At 50.9% G+C, this 21,884-nt stretch overlaps 1 protein-coding gene across 1 annotated transcript; it reads left to right on the forward strand.

Annotated features, from left to right (window-relative positions):
- The first annotated feature begins 5,494 nt into the window (after positions 1-5,494).
- Arpc1b (actin related protein 2/3 complex subunit 1B) lies at positions 5,495-21,248 on the forward strand. Its single transcript, XM_027413621.2, has 10 exons — positions 5,495-5,646; positions 13,919-13,993; positions 14,845-14,949; positions 15,760-15,982; positions 17,146-17,253; positions 18,216-18,422; positions 18,520-18,595; positions 19,962-20,167; positions 20,641-20,731; positions 20,924-21,248. Exons 2-10 carry the CDS (start codon positions 13,930-13,932, stop codon positions 20,960-20,962), a joined length of 1,119 nt encoding a protein of 372 aa, XP_027269422.1. The 5' UTR covers positions 5,495-5,646; positions 13,919-13,929; the 3' UTR covers positions 20,963-21,248.
- Positions 21,249-21,884: the final 636 nt, after the last annotated feature.

The following is a 21,884-nucleotide window of genomic DNA, read 5'->3' on the forward strand; positions in this document are numbered from 1 at the left end:
GGGGGCCGCTGCCATCTTGGCCTAGACATTCTTATGCCCAGCCTGAGATAGTTCCATCATGAGGACTAAGGATCATTCTAGGTGCAAATCTGAGTGGCAGAATCATTTGGGGGTTTGAGGCAGGAGGATTGCTATAACTTTGAGGCTACTCTGGTCTACGTAGTAGATTCTAGGCCAGCCAAGACTACACATATCAAGACCCTGTCTCCCAACACCAGAATCAGTGAATCTGGAGCAGCCTAGTGTGTGGCCATCTCTTCATCCTACTGCACAGGACAAGCCAGATAGACAATTTTTATGTGTTTATCTTTTAGAAACAGAGTCTCATGTAACCTGGGCTGGCCTGGAACTCACTATGCAAGCAAGAATAACCTTGAACAACTGATCCTCTGGTTTATGCCTCCAGAGTGCTAGAATTACAAGTGTGTTCAACTATATCTGGCCTCTGTGGTGCTGGGCATGGAACCCAGGGCCTTGTGCATGTCACACCAGCACTCTTCCAACTGGGCCTCAGCCCCAAGCTCCTGGGCAGTAGTTTATTCTCCCTTGGGGCCTGGTTAGCAAGGGTCTCAGGGCATGTTATGGTATTTGCAAAAAAAAAAGTGGCCCTTTTGATAACACATGGCAAACCTTCCTATCTCCAAGAGAGGGTGTGGCAGCAGTGCCTGGGTACTAGCCTGGTGACCCTTCGTTGATCAGCCCCGTGCTACAGCATCCTCTCTGTACCCCTGTTGTCAGGAGCTCCTCCATCAACACAGGCTTGTGCACTTGAATATGCCAAGGTAGGTGCTGACTGTGCACAAGCCCTCTGTAGAGTTGCTGTTCCCATTATACTTCAGGGCTGACAAAACTCATGTGCACAGAGGGGAGTGAATAACCAGCTCCCCAGAACCCCAGCAGTAGCCACTGGGCATGCTCCCCATTGGGCACCCTCCTACCTCAGCCTCCTGAGGGCTGGGGTTACAGATGCTCAGCACCACACCAGGATCTGGAACACCTTGAAGGGTTTTGCTCTAGACTTGAATTTCTCAGTTGTCAGTGGACTGTTCTGACTGAGAAGGTGGGTGTACAGCTGAGCACCCTTGAGAGCTGGGCAGGGATGCTATGGGCTTAGGCTGGTGGCCATTCCCTCTGTGGACCTTTGGCGGTAGGTGGCCAGAAGTTTCCCTTCTCTCCTGCTAACGGTTGTCAGACCTTAATCTCTTGTTCGGACCCTTGAAATGTAAGGGAGGTTATACTGAGCTGCCGAGAAAGGCTTCCCACTACCTTGGCCAGTGCACTCAGCTGTGCCCAGGAGGCAGTAAAGATGGGTGGGGATGGGGCTGAGAGCCAGCACATACTAATGGACAATGCTGTGCCAGCCCCACTGGCTCCCTCTTCCTAAGTGTGCATGAGGCTGCAGTTTTTAGAAACCAGAGATGCACAGCAGATAGAGCAGGGCATCGTCATCCCCAAGGCACTGTGCAAATTCCTGGAAGAGACAGAAAGCCATCCAAGGTGGTGGCCCCTGAGCTCCTTCCACAAAGGCTTGCTTCTCTGAAGTCATAAAGACGCCCCTCGGTGGTGCACAGCCCCAACACCAGAGAGCCTGAGGAAGGAGGATTTTGAATTCTGAGACCGGCTGAAACTGAGGTGGAAGGTGGGGCAAGGGTCAGGTGGGAGAAATTGAGCCTCCTATTGCTTTGCAGTCTGACGTTTCCTTTATGTGTTAGTTTTCCTTGTATTTTTATTTATTTTGTATTGGGAACATGCACACCACAGTGAACATTTGTAGATCGTAGGACAACTGGCAGAAGTCATTACTATTTGCATCACCTGTTTTTAATGGCTATGACAAATGACAAAAAGAAAAGGAAGAAGAGGGCTGGGGAGATGGCAGAGTGCTTGTTTTGCAAGGACCTGGATTCTAGACACAGAACTCACTTAAAAAAAAAAAAAAAAAAAAAGCTGGGCAGTGGTGGTGCACACCTTTAATCCCAGTGCTTGGGAGGCAGAGGCAGGCAGATCTCTGTCAGTTTGAGGCCAGCCTGGCCTACAGAGCGAGTGCTAGGACAGGCTCCAAAGCTACACAGAGAAAGCCTGTCTCAAAAAAAAAGGGGGGGGCACAGCAGCAGTGGCCTTGCATGCTTTTAATCCCAACACAGAGGCAGAGGCAGGCAGATCTCTATGTGTTTGAGGCCAACCTAGTCTATATAATGAGTTCCAGGATAGCCAGGGCTATGTAGAGAGATCCTGTCTTGGGGGGGGGGGGCAGGAAGGGAAGGCTCTGGTTAAGAGCACTCCCTGTTCTTGCAGAAGACCTGAGTTTAGATCCATGTGGCAGCTCACAACCATCTGTGACTTAAGTTCCAGGGGAACTGAGGCCCTCTGTCCCCCGTGTGTACTGTATACATTTGGTGCACATACATGCAAGCAAAACACCCATACACATAAAAGTAATCTAAATAAAAAAGCTATCTGGACATGGTGGTGCACACCTTGAATCCTAGCACTCAGGAGGCAGGGGCAGGCGGATCTCTGTGAGAACCTGTCTCAAAAATAAACAAAAGCAGGTTTAGTGACATGTACCTGCAATCCCTCCCCTGGGAGGTGAAATCATTCCTGGGGTGCAAAGGCCTGCCAACCTAACACACTCAGTGAATTCCAGGCCAGTGGGAAACTCAAAACACAAGCTGTCTGAGGGAGCCTGACCTCTGGGGTCCATGCACATACCACACTGCCCCCACCCCCATTATCTGCTTTGCTCCATGGCTCCAGTCTATGGTCACTCAGCTCCTGGCAGAGTGTGACAGCACAGAGGGTGTAGTGGAGCCCAGCTGCTCACTTCACAGCCCATAAGAAGCAGAGTGAGCTATCCAGTCAGTGGATTAAGATGTGCCCTTCAAGACACTTCGCTGGTGACCTTCTTCTCAGTTCAAGTTCCTAGCATTGAATTCAGCTAAGAACTCAGTGAACTCACCCACTGCTGGGGGCAGCACCTTCCTGATCCAATCACATCTCAGTTGTGCTACCAGCAGGAGACTCTAATCGAAGGTTTCAGGAGACACTTAATAGCTAGTATTTTCCTCCATGAGGTAAGGGTCAGGGGCAGTGCCTGAAAGCCTCACTTCACAGATGTGGAAACTGGCAGAGCAAGGGTTAAGTGGCAGAACCAGAATTCTATTCAGTTTTCTAGTGCTGCTTTATCTATCATTCCTTCATTTTATGGATGGTGCTGAGTGACTCCCACATTCAGTTCAGCTTCCTGTCTGAGGATGGGAGAGCCAGTGACACGAACATGTCTGCTGCAGCATGTTAAGTTTCTTCATCCCATCAGACTACCTCAGGTCCATTTCCAAAGCAGGAAGAAGCTGTCCTCAAACTGACTTAATAAAGCGGGGGGCGGAGGGGGGGGCAGGGGTGCGGCTCAGTGGTACAGCACCTACCTAGAATTCCCCAGTGAGGGCTGGGATGTGACTCAGAGGTAGAGCACTTACCTAGAATCTCCCAGTGAGGGGTTGGGGTGTGGCTCAGTGTATGTGCAGGGCTTTAGGTTCCTTACCCACCACCATTTGAGAGAGAGAGAGAGAGAGAGAGAGAGAGAGAGAGAGAGAGAGAGAGAGAGAGAGAGAGAGAGAGAGAGAGAACTTGGTTCAGGCTTCTCAACCCTCCTGAAGGCAGCTAGGCTCAAGCTGACCAGGGTTGACCAGGGCTCTGGTTTTCTCTGCAGGATTGCCTTGTTCTGCTTTGAGGGCTCATCTCTCTCTTCAGGACGCCTACCCTTCACCCACACAGCTCACCCAGAAAGGGCTTCTCTGCAGTGAGTGGCTTGGCTTTACTTTGTTCATCCTCCAAAGACACTGGGTCATTTTAGGTCACTAGTTCAGGACATAGGACATGCCACAAGCTTACAGAGTCAGATCACTCAAGGCCTCCTGGGACCATTCCCCAGGCTTTCACTCTGGGCTCTTGCAGAGCTGAGCAGGGACAGAACAGAAGCCAGGGAAGCACTTGTCCCACGGGAAGAAGGCTACTGGTGCAGTTTTTTCCCTAACCAAACCAAAGAAACCTGGCCTTGCCAAGGCTACAGAAACAAACCTGCAGAACAGCAAGGTGGGGATCCCGGATCAGGCTCCTCTGCCTTGGTGGCAGGAGCAGTAACTCATGGAAATGCGAGCTGAGCCTGGGCACAGAGGGAATGGAGGCAGGAGAATCACATGTCCAAGGCCTGCCTGAGTTCAAATCCAACCCCAGAAATTTAAGAAGACAATGTAAAAAGTGAAAACTGGGAATGTAGAATGTTGCTGAGGGGTCCTGAGTTTAAATCTCAAACCACAGTAAGAAAAAAAATTTCACTGGGTATAGGCTGTGGGAACCACTCCCAACTTAAAACTTTTTTTATTTCACCAGACATGCTGACACACTGCTTTAATTCCAGAACTCAGAACTCGGAGACAGAGGCAGGTGGATCTCTGAGTTCGAGGTCAGCCTGGTCTCTAACAGTGAGTTACAGGACAGCCAGGGCTACCCAGAGAAACCCTGTCTTGAAAAACAAAAACAATCAAAAAAAAAGTATTACATTTATTGATTTATCGTGTGTGTGTGTGTGTGTGTGTGTGTGTGTGTGTGTGTGTGTTTACACTATAATGCATTATGGCATGTGTGTGATGGTCGGAGGACAACCTGAATGATTCTATTCTCTCCTATCTTGTGTTTTTTGGGAATCCAATTCAGGTCCTTAGGTTTGGTGGGAAGTATCTTGGCCATCTGAGCCATCTTGCTGGCTGGTTTGTTTTTTTTTAAACAGGGTCTCATGTGAGGGTCTCATGTGACCCAGGCTGGCCTTGAACTGGCTATGCAGCCAAGGATGAACTTGAACCTCATACGGAGTGGGTCAGCACAGGTTTAAGCACCTCTAACCATGCAAGCCATCCCTAGATGAAGTGCTCAGGGTGTCAGTGTAAACCAGGCGAGGATTAGTGACACAGGATACTGCTGGAGTCTAGGGAGGATCTCTCACACGGTGGGGTTGTTAAAGTGACCTCAGAAGCAACATGCCTGGATGACCATGACCGGGGAGCACCACCTGACTCAGGAGACTTCAAGATGGCCCAGGTAACTTGTGTGGACCGACTGAAGCAAGAAGTCACCTGGAGTGGCAGTGCTCTCTTGCCTGGACACCAGCGACTCTGCCACCTTTCGGATTCTGGGGATCTTAGGGGAGGGACCGCCTACCGCCGGGGCCTGTAATTGGGCGCCTGGGGTGGCACCCAGAGTGAGTGGGGCGGAGGCCCGCAGGGGTCACTAAGTTCCGGGGTGCCTGCGTGTGGCCTCAAAGTCTCTGCATTCTTGGTGGCCCGAGCTCGGGTTCCCTGTCTCCTAGCCTCAGTTTCCCCATTAAGAAAGTAGTTAGGAGAGACAATGTGCGCTCTTCTGGCGAACCTTGAGCTGAGCTGGACTTTACTGAGGTCAAGCAGGTTCCGTACCTCGAGGGGTGGGCGGGCCCTGGGATCTGGCCACAGCCGCCCGGGTCCCGCCCCCGGTCCCTGCGGGGCTGTGCCCGGAGGCCCCGCCCCCCGCCCACGAGGAAGTGGCTGCGGCGCTGCGCGGGTCTCAGAGCCAGTTCGGCGCGTCGACTGTCCAGAGTCCGCGGCCGGGAGCCCCGAGGTGAGGAGTGTGGGATGGTCGCGCGGTGCGTGGGGGGTATGAGGCCACCTAGCAGTCAGGGGACTTGAAACTATGTTCGACGGTGGGGGGATGGGGATGAGAGAGGAACGGAGGGCCGTGTGCCTGGGGGCCTGATGGGGCTCCAGGCGAGGGTGGGACTGGAGATGAGCTTATTGGGGGGCCGCGTTCTGGGGACACGGGACGCGGTGAGAGGAACCCCAGAAATTCCCTGCGCACTCGACGCCATCAAGGCGGCACAGCCCCAGCCCTCGCGCCCCCTCTCCGTTTTCCTGGTCCCGCTTTCCGATCCCCGCGCCCCGAGTTGCCCCGTTACTTCGGGTGCACAGCCCCACGCCCAGTCACTTCCCTCCTTGGTCCGCAGCCTTCCGGGTTGTTGCGACCGGGAAATGAGCTGGCACCCCCGCCCCGCCTCATCCCCCAGTGACCATGCCCACCCCGCCAGACTTCAGGGACTCAGGTCTCACCCAGTGCGGGGCGAGGGGACCCGGCAGCAAGAGAGAAGCCCAGCCGGCCACTCGGGACTGGGCAGGTCCGATCGGGCCCGCCAGGAATCCCGAACTGGGAGTCAGCCCAGGTGCTGGCCTTAGATCTTGCTCCCTGAGGCAGCAGCTCCAGCCTGGGGCGGCGTGGCCCGTGACGCGGGCGAGCCACCCAGCCGCTGTGGAGCTCAACTTGTCTTGCCTGGAAAATGGGAACCTTCAAGATCCGGAGGCTTAGCAGCCAGATGTGTCCAACACAATTGGCAGTGTGCCTGCCTGCTGCTGCCATTCTTGCACCCGGGTGAACCTGGCCTTGTGTAGTGGTAGGGTGGGTTGGGGTCCCAAGCGCAGCCCTGCCGGGTGACTTTGAAGGAAGTTAAATTTCTTCACGTGAAAAAAACAGACTTACTAGGTTGACTCCGGTTGTAAGAGCTTGTGTGGGGCTGGGAGATGGCACAGTTCATAAAAGCACTGACTGTGCAAGCGTGAAGACCTAAGTTCGGATCTCCAGCATCTACAAGAAGATGGGGGCATGTCTGTATTCCTGGTGCTCCCTTTATGGGGATAAGATAGCCGAGGTTGTCCCCCGACGTCCACGGACACACACACACACACACACACACACACACAGAGAGAGAGAGAGAGAGAGAGAGAGAGAGAGAGAGAGAGAGAGAGAGAGAGAGAGAGAGAGAAAGAGAGAGAGATGTCTGTTGATCCTTTTTTGCTTTGGGTTTTTGTTTTTTAGACGGGGGTTTCATTATGTAGTCCAGGCTGGCCTCGGACTCATAGAGATCTGCTTTCCTTTGCTTCCCCAGTGCTGAGATTAAAGGTGAGCACACATAAGGCCTGTCGTTGGTGGCCCAGGCCTTTAATCCCAGCACTCGGGAGGCAGAGGCAGGTGGATCTCTGTGAGTTCGAGGCCAGCCTGGTCTCCAGAGCGAGTGCCAGGATAGGCTCCAAAGCTACACAGAGAAACCCTGTCTTGAAAAACAACAACAAAACAACAAAGGTGAGCACACATTTGCATTATTTTAAAAAATAACCTCAACATGGGTTAGAGTGTTTTTTCTTGGTACCAAGGCCTCACACTTGTTAGTCAAGTGCATCATACCCTCCAGCCCGTGTGTGTGTGTGTGTGTGTGTGTGTGTGTGTGTGTGTGTGTGAGAGAGAGAGAGAGAGAGAGGGAGAGAGAGAGGGAGAGAGAAAGAGAGATCTCCCTAGGGTAGCAGAAAATGATGTCAGTTTCCTTCCCCTGGAGCTGAGTATTTGGTGGTTGTGAGTTACTAGAGCTGAACCCAGGTCCTCTACAAGAGCAAGTGTCTCTCCAGCCACAAGCTTTATCTGTTCTTACACCAGTTGTTGGAATTAGGAGTTAGAACACCACCCTTCAAATACGCAGAACAAATGAACAACTGAGGATCTCTCCACAGCCCTGCCAGCACTAAGTTTTATGTGTTTTGGAAGAAAATTTTGTTTCGATTATTTGAACCACTGTTTTACAGTATTTTAAAATTATTTTAAGCTGTGTTGCTGGATTGACTTTGCCTAGTTCAGTAAGACTTCAAGTGCAGCCTAGAGGAGGAACTGGGGGTTTCAGAGGAGTGCACACACCACACAGCCTCCTACCCACAACAGGAAGTTGAGTAAGGCTTAGCACCATAAAAAAAAAAAAAAAAAAAAAAAACTGCTGCTGGCTGCCCAGACCTCAGCCCTAAGCGTCTGAGCTGGGCGGGGACTTCCTGGATTGCCTGTGGAGCCAAGGTCCTTGCTGCAGGCAACTGCTGCTTGGTTTAAGTCTCAAATCCAGTCAAACTGTGGATTCAAGGAAACAGAGCCAAGAAAAGCCAACTGAGCAAGGAAAGACCATTAGGCTGTGCTTGTGGAGTGAAGGATACTCAGCCAGGATGGAGAGAGCTAGAGAATTAGTTAATTAATTTATTATTGGCAGAGAGAGAGAGAGAGAGAGAGAGAGAGAGAGAGAGAGAGAGAGAGAGAGAGAGAGAGAATGTTACAAGAGTTGGTTCCCTTCTACTATGTGAGTCCAGGATATTGAACTCAGGTCCTCAGGCTGGGCAACAAGCGCTTTTACTTGCTGAGCCATCTTGCCAGCCCCTGTTTACTTATTTATCTGAGACAGGTTCTCACTCTAAAGCCCGAGCTGGCTTCACACTCATGATCCTCTAGCCTCAGCCTCCTGAGTGCTGGCATCTGTGTGTGGCACCACACCCTGTTGGGGAGTTTTAACCCGGCACTCTTAGAAGGAACTCTGAGACCAAAGACCTGAAAGAGAGGCCTTGGGAGGGGCTGGCGGGCTGGCTTAGGAGGGGAGCTGCATCGTCAGGCCTCTTCAGCCACAGGAGATGTCCTAGACTTCTTTTCTGACCACTTGGTAGGGGAGCAGAGCCACCCCCACCCCACCCCACCCCACCCCACCCCACCCCCAGTTGTTGTTGATACATTGCTGTGATGCAACAGGGTACGTTCTCTGACTCACTATCCCTCAAGACAAACAGCAAAAGAGAGTGGAAGTCACTCATTCAGCAATGGTCAAAAAATATTCCTGGAGGGCTGGGGTGTGGCTCAGTGGTAGAGCACCTGCCTAGAATGCATAAGACTGGGTTCCATCCCTAATACTGTGAAGGGGAAAGAAAACTCCAGTTTGTTATTTACCTGAAGCTGGGCTCAAATTCACAATCCTGCCTCAGTCTCTAGAGTACAAGGGATTACTGGTGTGTGCCACTAGGCACAGTTTAAGAATTCATGTGTAACCCAATAGTATACAACTTTAATCCCAGCATTTGAGAAGCAGAAGCAGGCAGATCTCTGTGAATTCAAGGCCAGCCTGGTCTACAGAGTGAGTTCTGGGACAGACAGGGCTACACAGAGAAACCCTGTCTCAAAAAATCAATAAAAAATGAAAAATTTATGTCTAAAGAAGTGTAAGGTCCTTTCAAAGACCCTTGTTCTTGGACATACTCAGGGTAAAAGCATCTCACTTTGAAGACCCAAAGCACCATTCAGTGCCCCTGCTAGGAATCTAGAGGGAAACAGACCCTTCCTTGGGATGACATGCTATTGTCACTCCTTTGCCCTGCTGGCAGGGTTATAACCCTGCGTTGGCAGTGCTCCTGGGAGAACAGAGACCAGGTCCCGTGCTGGTAGGAAATTGCTTGGAGCTAGACAGGAAGTTTGATCCACACTCCCCCAGTTTCTAGGGCAATTATAGAGCGGGAGTAGTCTCATAGTTCCCCCCCCTCCCAACCTTTTTGACAGACAGATGAGAGGGCTCAGGGTCTAACTCAGCAATAGAGTGCACAGGCCCTGGGTCTGATCACCAGCAGCATCAAAATAAGTAATTAAAAGTCCTCCCTTCTAAGTGCCAGGATTACAGTTTGTATCACCACACCTCACTCTTGCTTGCATTTCTCTATGTACTCTTTTTTTTTTTTTTTTTGGAACAGGGTTTCTCTGTGTAGCCCTGGCTGGCCAGGCACACACTCTGTAGACCAGGCTGACCTCAAACTCAGAGATCATGAGTGCTGTGCTTTAAAGGTGTATGTGGGCCACCAAAAGTGGCTTTTAGATACCTTTCCACCAAGGTGGATGGCAGGCAGTGGGTGGTGCTCCCTCCCCCGCCCTTTTTGTAGGTCTGGGGTCCTGCTAGTTTGGTTGCTTTTCCAAAGCTATGGGAAGAGGGAACTGAATCTTCCCCTTCCCCATTTTTTGTATCTGGTTCTCCTGTGCCCTTTTAAGGTGATGTCAGAACTCATGCTCAAGTGTTGATGGTTGGTTGGTAGATGTGTCCACACCTCATTTACTTGTCACCCAGTGCCTATGGTTAGCATTACTAGCTTTTTGCTGCTCTTCCACACACCCTTTAGGTTCCAGGAAACTAGGGCCAGGGCTCCTCCCCTTGTTTTACATTACCCACTAGGACACAGGGAACCTGCTGCTGAGGATGGCAGAGTCAAGCCCATGGAGAGTGAGTGGGCTGATACTGGAAGGCAGGTTCTCGTGCTGGACTTCTGATTGCCATGAGGAAGATGGGCATCAACTTGCACTGGAGTTAGGGACCAACCAGAGCTCAGCTGGGCTTTGGAGTGGCTCCTGGTTCAGCTCTGCTGTGCTTGGTGTAGTTTATGGGTTAGACTGACTTTAGGCTTCTCTGCTGATCTTGGGTTTTGTTGTTTTTTTTTTTTTTTTGGAGACAGGGTTTCTCTGTGTATCCTTAGCTGCCTTGGAACTTGTTCAGTAGACCAGGCTGGCCTCAAACTCAAGAGATCTGCCTGCCTCTGTCTCTGTCTCCTGAATGCCAGGATTAAAGGCATGCGTCATCCCCACTGGGCTGTTGGGTTTTGTTTTTTGTAGACAGGGTTTTTCTTCTCTGTGTAGCTTTGGAGCCTGTCCTGGACTCTGTAGACCAGGCTAGCCTTAAACTCTCAGAGATCTGTCTCCCGAGTGCTGGGATTAAAGTCCTGTGTCATCCCCCACCTGGCTGATGTTTGTTTGGGGGGTTGGTTTTTTGTTTTGTTTTGTTTTTTTTGACAGGGTTTCTCTGTGTAGCTTTGGAGACTGTTCTGGACTTGCTCTGTAGACCAGGCTGGCCTTGAACTCACAAAAAATCCACTTGCCTTTGTTTCCCGAGTGCTGGGATTAAAGCTGACCTGGTTTTTTAAGGGAAGATCAGTGAGGATTTATATAATTACTAGCCAGGTCAGAATCCTAGCTTGGCCAGCCTTTCCTAGGGAAAGTTAAGAGTACCCTTGGTGGTTTCCTCCCCTGAATGTGTTCTCTGTGCTGCCTTCTGTAGTGAAGGGAACCCTAAAAGACTGACAGAATCACCAGCGAGAGTGCGGTGCTCCACACGGGAGTTTCTTCTACTTAAAAAAAAAAAAAAAAGATAAATTTTAATTGTGTGTCTCTGTGTGGGTATGCACATGACTGTAGTGCCTACAGAGGCCAGGAGAGAGCGATGGGTCCCTCAGCAAGAGTTGCAGCTGGTTGTGACACCTGATGTGGGTCTTGGAGGTCAAACTCTGGCCCTCTACAAGAAGTAAATGAACTCCTAAGCCATCTTTCATCCTCCTTCCACTTTTTTGATAGGTAACAGATGCACTCAAGAGATAAGATGGGCTCTTTTGACAGGAGACATTCAATAACATACCTGTTTTTGTTTTCTTGGATTTTTTAAAGATTTATTTATTTAATTTGTATACAGTATTCTGTCTGTATGTATGCCTGCAAGCCAGAAGAGGGCACAAGATCTCATTATAGATGGTTGTGAGCCAGCATGTGGTTGCTGGGAATTGAACTCAGGACCTCTGGAAGAGCAGCCAGTGCTCTTAACCACTGAGCCATCTCTCCAGCTACAGCATACCTGTTTATACATCCTTAAATGTGAATAGAATCTCCGTCTCCCCCGTGATAGTGCTACCCTTCACTCATAGATATCTCTAAATATTTGTTATTTAAAACATATCACCCTGGGCATGGTGGTGCATGCCTTTGGTCTCAGTACTGGAGGGAAATGGGGAGGTGAGTTTGAGGCCAGCCTGGACTATAGGGCAAGTTCCAGGACAGCTAGGGCTACACAGAGAAACTCTGTCTCGAAAAACCAGAAACAGAAGAAAATGATTAGGTGTGGTCGCACATACATGTAATCCCAGTGTTAAGGCAGAGACAAGTGCTTCCCTGTCTCAAGAAAAGCAAGGTAGATGGTTCAGAATGACACCTGGCCCCTTGTGTCCAAGGCTTGAATACAACCATCTAGCCTGAGTCACGTGTGCACACACCCTCTTGCTGAGCAAAGATTTTCTGAGTCCACTGGGCATGGGGAGCCTGGTTTCTGGTGGCAGATGTGAACTGTGCTACCCCAGGAACTTTCTAGAATGTCCCTGTTGTACCTGTAAGCAAGAGGTTTTTACCAGATCAGCACGGGAGTGGGCAGGCCATGGGTAGGGCTTATCAGTGAGTGCACTGTGAAAGGTTTATGATGCAAATGAACCCAGAATGAAATGGCAAGGAGTGTGGGCCTGAGCGCTCTCTCTCTCTCTCTCTCTCTCTCTCTCTCTCTCTCTCTCTCTCTCTCTCTCTGTGTGTGTGTAACACAGAGGGCTCAAGTGTGTGTGTGTGTGCATGTGCGTGTGTGTGTGTGTGTGTGGTGTGTGTGTGTGTGTGTGTGTGGTGTGTGTGTGTGTGTGTGTGTGTGTGTGCATGCATGAGGGAAGAGCATTGTAAGCTGAGGGAACAGCTAGTGCAGAGACCTGAGGCAGGAGCATGCCCTTGTGGCTCAGGGTTAGCTTGTAGGGCCAGAGAGTGAGTGTCTCAATGAGTAAACTGAGGCTGGACATCATGCGTATCATGGAACAAAAGCATGGTTTGTCAACTGGCTTCTTTGACATATTTTTTTTTGTTTTGTTTTTTGAGACAAGGTTTCTCTGTGTCTTTGGAGGCTGTTCTGGAACTAGCTCTTGTAGACCAGGCTGGTCTCGAACTCACAGAGATCCACCTCTGCCTCCCGAGTGCTGGGATTAAAGGTGTGTGCCACCAACGCCCGGTTTGGCATATCTTTTTAAAAAATAAACTACTAGATTGTGTGTTGATGCTTGTGTCACACATGCATGGGGAGGCTACAGAACAACCTGAGGAAGTTGGTTCTCCCATTCCATCATGTGGGTCCCAGGGATTGAACTCAGGTCATCAGATTTGGTGGCAAGTGCCTTTACCACTTCCTGATTACCCACCAGCTGTGCTGTATCTTTTTGTTGTTATTAGATGGCATCTCTTGTAGTCCAGACCAGCCTGGAATTCACTATGCTGAGGATGACTTTGAATTTAACATTATTCTCCTACCTCTGCCTCTTAAGCTTGTGTCACTATACCCAAATTATGTGGTCCTCATGAACACTAGGCCAGCACTCTGCCAACTGAGCTACTTCCTCTGTTTGTTCTCTGAGGCAAAATCTGGGTAGCCCAGGGTGGGCTTGAACTCATGACTACCCTGACTTACTCTTCCAGTTGCTGGAATTTCAGCCTCAGTATCTCTACTCTCTCCACACTTGGAGGCAGGGTGGGGTGGGGCAGTGGTAGGTAGGGTTACTGTTGTATTGTGAGGATGAGGATACCTTTCTACTCCGGAAGCCTCAGGACTCTGGGGAACTGGGGGAAGGGGTTAAGGGGAAGTGACTTTTGGGTATTTTGGGATGGGTATCTTAGTGGAGTGAGAGTGGAGGGGACAACAGAAGAGCTTGGAGACATGACAACATGGATGGGCGTGGCCAGGATGGCACATCTGGCAGGATGTGGGAGAAGCATGGTGAATGTCCTGGGGGAGGGCAGCCAGGGCATCAGAGGCTGCTCCTCAGCCAGGCATGGCTGGTGGGGAGCCTGGAGGTTGGACGTCCCTCCTTAGCCTCAGAGACCTCTGAACCTGAGTGTGTGTTGGGGGCACTGTGGGAGCCCAGCCAAGGCTCTGACCCTGGAATGTGAGCTGTCTTATCAACCTGGCTTGTTTTGTTCAACATACAGGGCTTGGGAAGAGAGGACTAGGGCACTGACAGGCCTAACTGTGCTGTGAGCTAGGCTGTGTTTTAAGTAGATTACAGGACTGTTTAATTTTCATGATGTACGTGTGTGTGTGTGTGTGTGTGTGTGTGTGTGTGTGTGTGTGTGTGTGTGTGTCTACACTACAGGCATAGGGTGACCCAGGTTGCTTCCCTGACAAGGCAGGGCACAGCTGACCTGCATTCTGCCCCCCCTCCCCTGGGTCTAGGAGACAAGACTATGGCCTACCACAGCTTCCTGGTGGAGCCCATCAGCTGCCATGCCTGGAACAAGGACCGAACACGTGAGTGCTCACTTCTGCAAGGTGGCTTCCTGAACTGGGAATGGTTGGGACTAGCTGGGGACAAAGGAGTGACAGGGCAGTGAAATAGCTTTGAGGGGTGGGGTGCAGCCAGACTCCACACCTTGGGTCTCTGTGCTTAAGGCAAGTGCTTGCTCCTGGGAGAGCAGTGAAGAATCGAAGAGCAAGCAGGGGTGGCCAGCATGTTGGATGGATGGTGGTTTAACAGCCTGGGCCTTCTGGAACCGTTCTGGTGGGTGGTGGAGAAAGCTATGATGAAAAACACTATGGACAGGGAGTGGTGCTACACACCTGTCATCCCAAAACTTAGGAGGCTGAGGAAGGGGGATTATAAGCTTGAGGCCAGCCTGAGCTACATAGTGAGATCTTTTCTCCAAAAAATGAGCCAGTGAGATGCTTCAGCATTGCTTGCCAGGCCCGATGAGTTTGGTCTCCAGGACCCACATAGTGGAGGAAAGAACTCACTACTGTAAGTTGTCCTCTGACTTTGCTTTCACATGCTGTGGCATTCCCATAAGGACACACATACACAAAATAAACAAATGGAAAAACTTAAAGGGGTGCTTAGGATAGCGCCAGGCCTAGATGAAGGTTGTGGAGACAGGGCAATAAGGGCTTCTGCTAGAGCTGTGGGCTGGGGTGAGGCTCCAGGGTCCTGAGACTGCTGTGGGGAAATTCAGGGTGATGGGTACAGGCATGGGGCGGCCCAGCAGGACATGAGGGGTTTCAGATGGGACAGCCTGGCTCTTATAGAGCACTTTAGTGGAGAACAGAGGTGGGAAGGGTGGGCACCCATGCTGCTGCCTCCTTAGATTCATGCCTCTCTCCCACAGAGATCGCCATCTGCCCCAACAACCATGAGGTGCACATCTATGAGAAGAGCGGTGCCAAGTGGAACAAGGTTCACGAGCTTAAGGAGCACAACGGGCAGGTGACAGGTGGGTCAGGACCATCCTCTTGAGAGGAAGCAAAGGGACAAAGCAGGTCCAGGTGGGGCTATCTACTCACTCACAATATTAGTTGGAATAGTCTGGGTTTCGGTGAAAACAACCCTCTTCAAATTGGCTTGGGGACCATAAAGACGGCTCAACTGATAAAGGGACTTACTTAGTTCCATCCCCAGGACACACATGTAGGAGAGAACCAGTTCCTACAAGTTGTCCTCTGACCACCACAAAGTAGCATATAGAAACACAAACACAAAATAAATACATTTTTAAAAATGAAAAGTCAAGTTGGCTTTGGTGGTGAAAAGATCATGTTGTTTCACACTGCTAAACACTTAGATGTCTGTGGCTTCCTGAGAGGCTTGATCCAACAGTTCAGGGCTACTAGGACCTGTCTCTTGGCTTTAACTCCAGAATGTCTGGGGTTAGCTTGTGGAGATTGTGAGGCCTCCTGTTAAGCTTTTGTAGTCACTCCTACTGTGTCTGTTAGGGGCGGGGAATGCCAGTGCACAGTTGGGGATGTGGCTCAGCAATAGAGCACCTGCCTAAAATTGCCCAGTGAGGAGCTGGGCATGAGTCTCAGCAGTAGAGCCGTCGCATAGAATACCCCAGTCAGGGGCAGGAGTCAGAGTTCAACAGTAGAACACCTGCCTGAAATTGCCCAGTGAGGGGCTAGAGGCATGGCTCAGTGGTAAAGTACCGTTAGCATGAGCAAGGCACTGAACACCATAGTTAAACATCTAGGCATGGCCACTGTAGCTTGGATGGCTTTAGCCTGTGTCCTCTGACCCGACCCTGCAGGTATTGACTGGGCCCCTGAGAGTAACCGCATTGTGACCTGCGGCACAGACCGAAATGCCTATGTGTGGACACTGAAGGGCCGCACGTGGAAGCCCACTCTGGTCATCCTGCGGATCAACCGAGCTGCACGCTGTGTGCGCTGGGCCCCCAATGAGAACAAGTTCGCCGTGGGCAGCGGCTCCCGTGTCATCTCCATCTGTTATTTTGAGCAGGAGAATGATTGGTGGGTGCTTGGTTGGGACCAGAGAAGGCTGAGGGTGGGAGGATCCAGGGTGGGGGGTAGGGGTGCTGGTGGAGCCCAGGATTGCAGAGGATGCGCAAATCAGAATGTCCCCAAACTCCGCAAATGAAATGTGGCGGTGGTGGCGCAGCTAGGCGGTGGTGGCGCAGGCCTCTGGAGGCAGAGGCAGGTGGATCTCTGTGAGTTCGAGACCAGCCTGGTCTATAAGAGCTAGTTCCAGGACAGCCTCCAAAGCCACAGGGAAACCCTGTCTCAAAAAAGAAAAAGAAAAAAGAAAGAAAGAAAGAAATGTGGAGACTCTTGGAAATCTGCCCCACTCTGAGGCAGAGGGTCCTCTTTACAGTGTTCCCACAGCACTGATTTTGTAATAGCAAAGCCATAGACCACACTAACACTTCTGGGGACACTACACCAAGCCCTGTGTATATACTGAAACCAGCTTCCTGGCAGCACTGTAGATTGGATGGCCACCCACTTGTCTGTAGATGTGTCATACTTCAGGGACCACACACAATCACCCAGCCACACTTTTAAGTATCTGAATGTAGCCTAGAATGGCTTCAAGCTCAGTGTATACCCAAGGTGCCCTTGAACTTGTGATCCTTCTGCCTGTCTCCCAGTGCTGGGATAATAGATGCGCACTGCCCTGCCTGGTTTATGAGGGCTAGGGATGGAATGTATGCTAGGCAAACACTTGCCATTTAACTACACCTCTAGCCCTAGGGAATTGAACCCAGGGTCTCCTGCATGCTACGTAAGAGCTCTGCCACTGAACCACATTGTTAGCCCTAGTTTTGTTTGTTTTTTGAGACAGGCTCTTGCTACGTAGCTAAGGCTACCTTTGAATTCCATTTTCTAATATTTGTGGACACTAGATGCCTGTCCTAGCTAGTACTGGAAGAAAGGACATTTTTGAGTCTGGAAAAACAGAATTCAAATTCTACCCTAGCCATTTAGAACCATGTGATCTACGTGGTTGGTGGTGACAAGGTGACAAGTTCTTACCTCAGAAAGAACCTGGTACATCACTGCCTGGAATAGGCAGGCACTCAAGTGTCTCTTATTTGAGGTGCTTATTGACCCTACTGTCCCCAGACACTGCAGTCCATGTCACCTCCCTCCTGCCTTTTTTCTCCCGTGTGCAGGTGGGTGTGCAAGCACATCAAAAAGCCCATCCGCTCCACTGTCCTCAGCCTCGACTGGCACCCCAACAACGTGCTCCTAGCTGCAGGCTCCTGTGACTTCAAGTGCAGGTGAGCTGGGCATCCACCTGAGGGGGAACCCTAGCCAACCAATAGCAACTGGAGGCTGCAGGAAGAACCCCAAGCCCCTCCTTCCAGTCCAACTCCTGATGTGCTACCAGCAAGGTGACCTGGGGTCCCTGGGGCATCAGACAGGGTTTATTCTGCAAATGATCACCATCATGGCCTGCTAGCACTCATCTCTTGAATGTCAGTAAGGTCTCCCCAAGTCCTCCCCTGCCTCTCCCACTACAGCTGCCCTGATTTCTACTTATTCCTACTAAGCTATGAATGACTGATAACCTCAACAAAATTCGCTTCACTAATTTTTACTTTTGGACCTGTAAGTCTCTCTTGGCCAGTGAACCCTAATTCTTCCTAGCTCTAGGCAGACTATGCCCCTTCCCCAAATCTCCTAATTTTCACCTGGGAGACTATAGGCACCAGAGGCCCCTTTCCTGATCCTGGGGACCAGAGAATGTGGTATCCCACAAGGCTTTAGGCTGGTAGGTAGGGAGCTGGTCTCTTGACCCCCACCAGCTTTTGTTTTCATGAGACAGTGTCTTGCTGTATAGCCCAGCCTGTCCTCAAACTTATGATCCTCTATTAGAGGTGTGAACCAGGTGGGTCAAGAGGAGTTTAATGTGTGAGGGAATGGTGCTGTGGGGCCAAGAGAAGAGGGCAGAATTAGAGCATGAGAGCTGTTCCAGCCACTGGCTGTAAATGTCTAGCCTGGCAGGAACTGGGACACCCCCTGGAGCCATAGCAGTTATGAATGGTCAGCTTTCAGGTTAGGGTCCCATGGGTGGCAGGAGGTCTCGGGACTCTGAGCTAGGAGCCTCCCAACCTGGCCCAGACTTCATGAAGTCTCAATCTGCCAGTCCTGCCAGCAGAGTCAGGGCTGGGACCCACAGGCTCAGTGTGTGGCTGACTTGGTGAATCCCCTTCTCAGGTACCTTTGTTTTCCCCTACAGGATCTTCTCTGCCTATATCAAGGAGGTGGAGGAGCGGCCAGCGCCTACACCGTGGGGCTCTAAGATGCCTTTTGGGGAGCTGATGTTTGAGTCGAGCAGCAGTTGTGGCTGGGTGCACGGCGTCTGCTTCTCGGCCAGTGGGAGCCGTGTGGCTTGGGTAAGCCATGACAGCACCGTGTGCCTGGCAGATGCTGACAAGAAGATGGCGTGAGTATGGGGACAGGGGGTGTGGGGAAGGCAACTGCAACTGAAGCACAGAGCAGGAGGGGAGGGGACAGTGTGGCTGATCCAGTTTCTCTTTCAGCGTTGCAACCCTGGCCTCTGAAACCTTGCCACTACTGGCCATCACCTTTATCACAGAAAATAGTCTAGTGGCAGCGGTAAGTGACCTTTGGGGATGTAAAGGCAAGGGGCCAGTGAGTAGTCTCTTCTCACTCATCCCTTGCTCCCTCCCTCTCCTGTTTTCCTTCATCCATGTGACAATAGTTTGGGTTATGCTGTAGTAACAAAATTTCCCAGCTGTGCATGGCATGGCACAAGGTTTTTTGGTTTTGTTTTTTTGTTTTGTTTTTTCTCTTTCTCTGTGTGACAGCCCTAGCTGTCCTGGAACTTGCTCTGTAGACCAGGCTGCCTTTAAATTCAGAGGTCTGTCTGTCTCTGCCTCTCGATTGCTGGGGCTAAAGGTGTGTGTGGCCACCACCCAACCACAAGGGTATTTCTGACAGGATCTCACTATATAGCCTAGGCTAGTCTTCCCTTTTCCATCTAGTTCTCCAGGCTGACCTTTTTTTTTTCCCCCCCAGACAGGATTTCTCTGTAGCTTTGGAGGCTGTCCTGGAATTAGCTCTTGTAGACCAGGCTGGTCTCAGACTCACAGAGATCCGCCTGCCTCTGCCTCCCAAGTGCTGGGACTAAAGGCCTGTGCTACTACCACCCGGCTCCAGGCTGACCTTTAATTCACTCTGTAACCTAGGCCAATCTCCAATTAACAGTCATCCTACCTTGGCCTCCCAAATAACTGGGATGGCACATGTTCTTGCTGGTGTATCTATCCTGTGTGGGTATCGTGGGGGAGGGGACTCTGAACTCTGAAGGAGACTTCATTTCCAGTGCCTCCCCAGTTGTCTTGAGTGTAGAAGAATTCTAGAATTGTGCCCTAACATCTTTGCTCACATTGGCCAGTGCAAATGACATGGTCATGCCTAACTGAAAAGGCAGGCCTGTGGCCCCTGAGATCACTCTGGGGGTGAAAGCACCAGATGAGTTCAGTTTCTGGATCTCACATGGTGAAAGGAGAGAACCAACTCTCACAGGTTGCCCTCTGACCTCAACATGCACCCATGGCACCTGTACACACACCAAAAATTTTAAAGCCAGGCCTGTAGGAATGGACTTAGGGTGACCTGAAAGCTTCTGTCCATTATTCTATTAATATGGAGGTGCCAGGATTTGTTTTCTGCCTGGAGGATTGCCTAGTTGTGGATGGAGGTCTGCCCAAGGAAAGGTTCCCAGACATGCATCAAGTAGATGACGCTAGCCTTGCATGGCTGGGGGAGGGCAGCCTTCTTATCTGTGCCTACCTGATACATCTGAGGCTGAGGTCCCACTCTCTCTAGATCCTGTCCTAGCTGGGACATCTGTTTCTTGGTAGCCCTCAGTGGCTACCAGATAACATCAAGCCTCAGTTTCCTGTTTTAGAGTCCCTATCTAAAATGATGCTTCAATGGCACTCCTGTTTCTCCTCAGGGCCACGACTGCTTCCCTGTGCTATTTACCTATGACAGTGCTGCAGGGACATTGAGCTTTGGTGGCCGGCTGGATGTGCCCAAGCAGAGCTCCCAGCGTGGCCTGACAGCCCGAGAACGCTTCCAGAACCTCGACAAAAAGGCCAGCTCTGAGGGTGGTGCATCCACGGGTGCTGGCCTGGACTCGCTGCACAAGAACAGCGTCAGGTGCTGCTGCAGACACGCAAGAACCACTTCAGAGGGCTGGGGTGGGGGCCAGGGGAGGTGGGGCTGAAATAGCACAGTCCTGGAGGGGGTGCTAGAGGAGGAAGCAGGCTGACTTCTGGGATGCAGCCAGACTGGCTCTCCCTATGTAGATGGCCTAGGCATAGTGGAGAGTGACTGTTGGGCTTCTCGGGGCTGGTCTCTTGTTAGATTCCCTCCAAATGTGGGAGACCCTCCAAACCCCCAAAAGTACCAGGCACAGGGGTCCATCCTATAGCATACTAGGAAGCAGGGACTCTGCTTATCCTTGGCTAGCTAGGCCTTGCGAGGTCTTTTGAACCCTCACCTGACACACTTGTTTCTCCAAACCTTGTTCCCTGGCTGGTCTTACCCCATCATCTTGGCATTTCTCATGGGAATGGGTCCTGGGAGTTTGTGACCAGCGAGCTTGGCCTCTAACCCCAATCTTCCTACAGTCAAATCTCGGTGCTCAGCGGGGGCAAGGCCAAGTGCTCGCAGTTCTGCACTACAGGCATGGATGGTGGCATGAGCATCTGGGATGTGAAGGTGAAGCTACCCCCATACCCCCACTCCCATTTTCTTCTTGGAAGCTGCCCCAGGGCCTGGGACAGGGATTAACTCCTGACCTTTGGGCTTGCCCATTGGTGGGATTCAAGCTGCTTTCTTTTGTGGGGCCAAGATGGGTATGGGGTATCTGCAGGACATCGGAGAACCAGCCTGTCCATTCTCTATTTTCAGAGCTTGGAGTCAGCCTTGAAGGACCTGAAGATCAAATGAGCTATGGAATACCACCCTCATCCCAGCTGCTGGGAAAAGGGGAAAGGGGCTGGGGAGGCCAAGGGTTGCTTTGCTGAATGCTTCTAGGGTGCCAGTACGGGGCTGCTCCCCAAGAAGGGAGGAAACAGATGGGAACTTTCCTACCCATTTAAGGAACAGGTGCCTTTTAAAGAAATGCTTTCACTTATTGCTTTAAAAACAAAGGAAGAAAAAAAGCCCCTAAGCACAATGCTGGTCATGAATGGCTTTAGAATATGGGGTAATAAACACACCAACTGCAGATAGGCCTGCCTGTGTCTGAAAGAAGCTAATTGCTGTGTGCATGGGGGCTGCTAGAAACAAAACTGACGCTTAGTACAGGGGACCTTCTCTCCCGACTATGCTTCAGTGGTATGATTCTGACACAAATGGGGTACACATTACTCTGGACCATAGTGGAAATCTTTCTCCACAATGATATAGACGGCTGAATTTTGGGAAATGTTCATTAGTTTTTGTTTTGTTTTTTTCCATTTTTTTTTGGGGGGGGGTCAACACAGGGTTTCTCTGTGTAGCTTTGGAGCCTGTCCTGGAACTCGCTCTGTAGACCAGGCTGGCCTAGAACTCAGAGATCAGCCTGCCACTGCCTCCTGAGTGCTGGGATTAAAGGTTTGTGCCACTATCACCCAGCACATACATTGGTTTTTATACAATCCCCTATCTCTATTTTATCCCAAGGTCTTTTGTTACATGTGTTTGTTACCTGTTACCCTTTTTACACAGCACCCGAATTGACAAATTCCATCAAGGATTTCCTAATGGTCAACACCATCCATTGTAAGACAAATCACCCTAGCAGACAGCACCAAGCCATACAAGCTCCCATTACCCTGGAATTTAGCCGGGGTCTCAGTGTGGTGGCAGTCAGGCCCTGCACGTTGAA

This window comes from Cricetulus griseus, chromosome 4, assembly GCF_003668045.3.
Source record: "Cricetulus griseus strain 17A/GY chromosome 4, alternate assembly CriGri-PICRH-1.0, whole genome shotgun sequence".
Taxonomy (NCBI): Eukaryota; Metazoa; Chordata; class Mammalia; order Rodentia; family Cricetidae; genus Cricetulus; species Cricetulus griseus.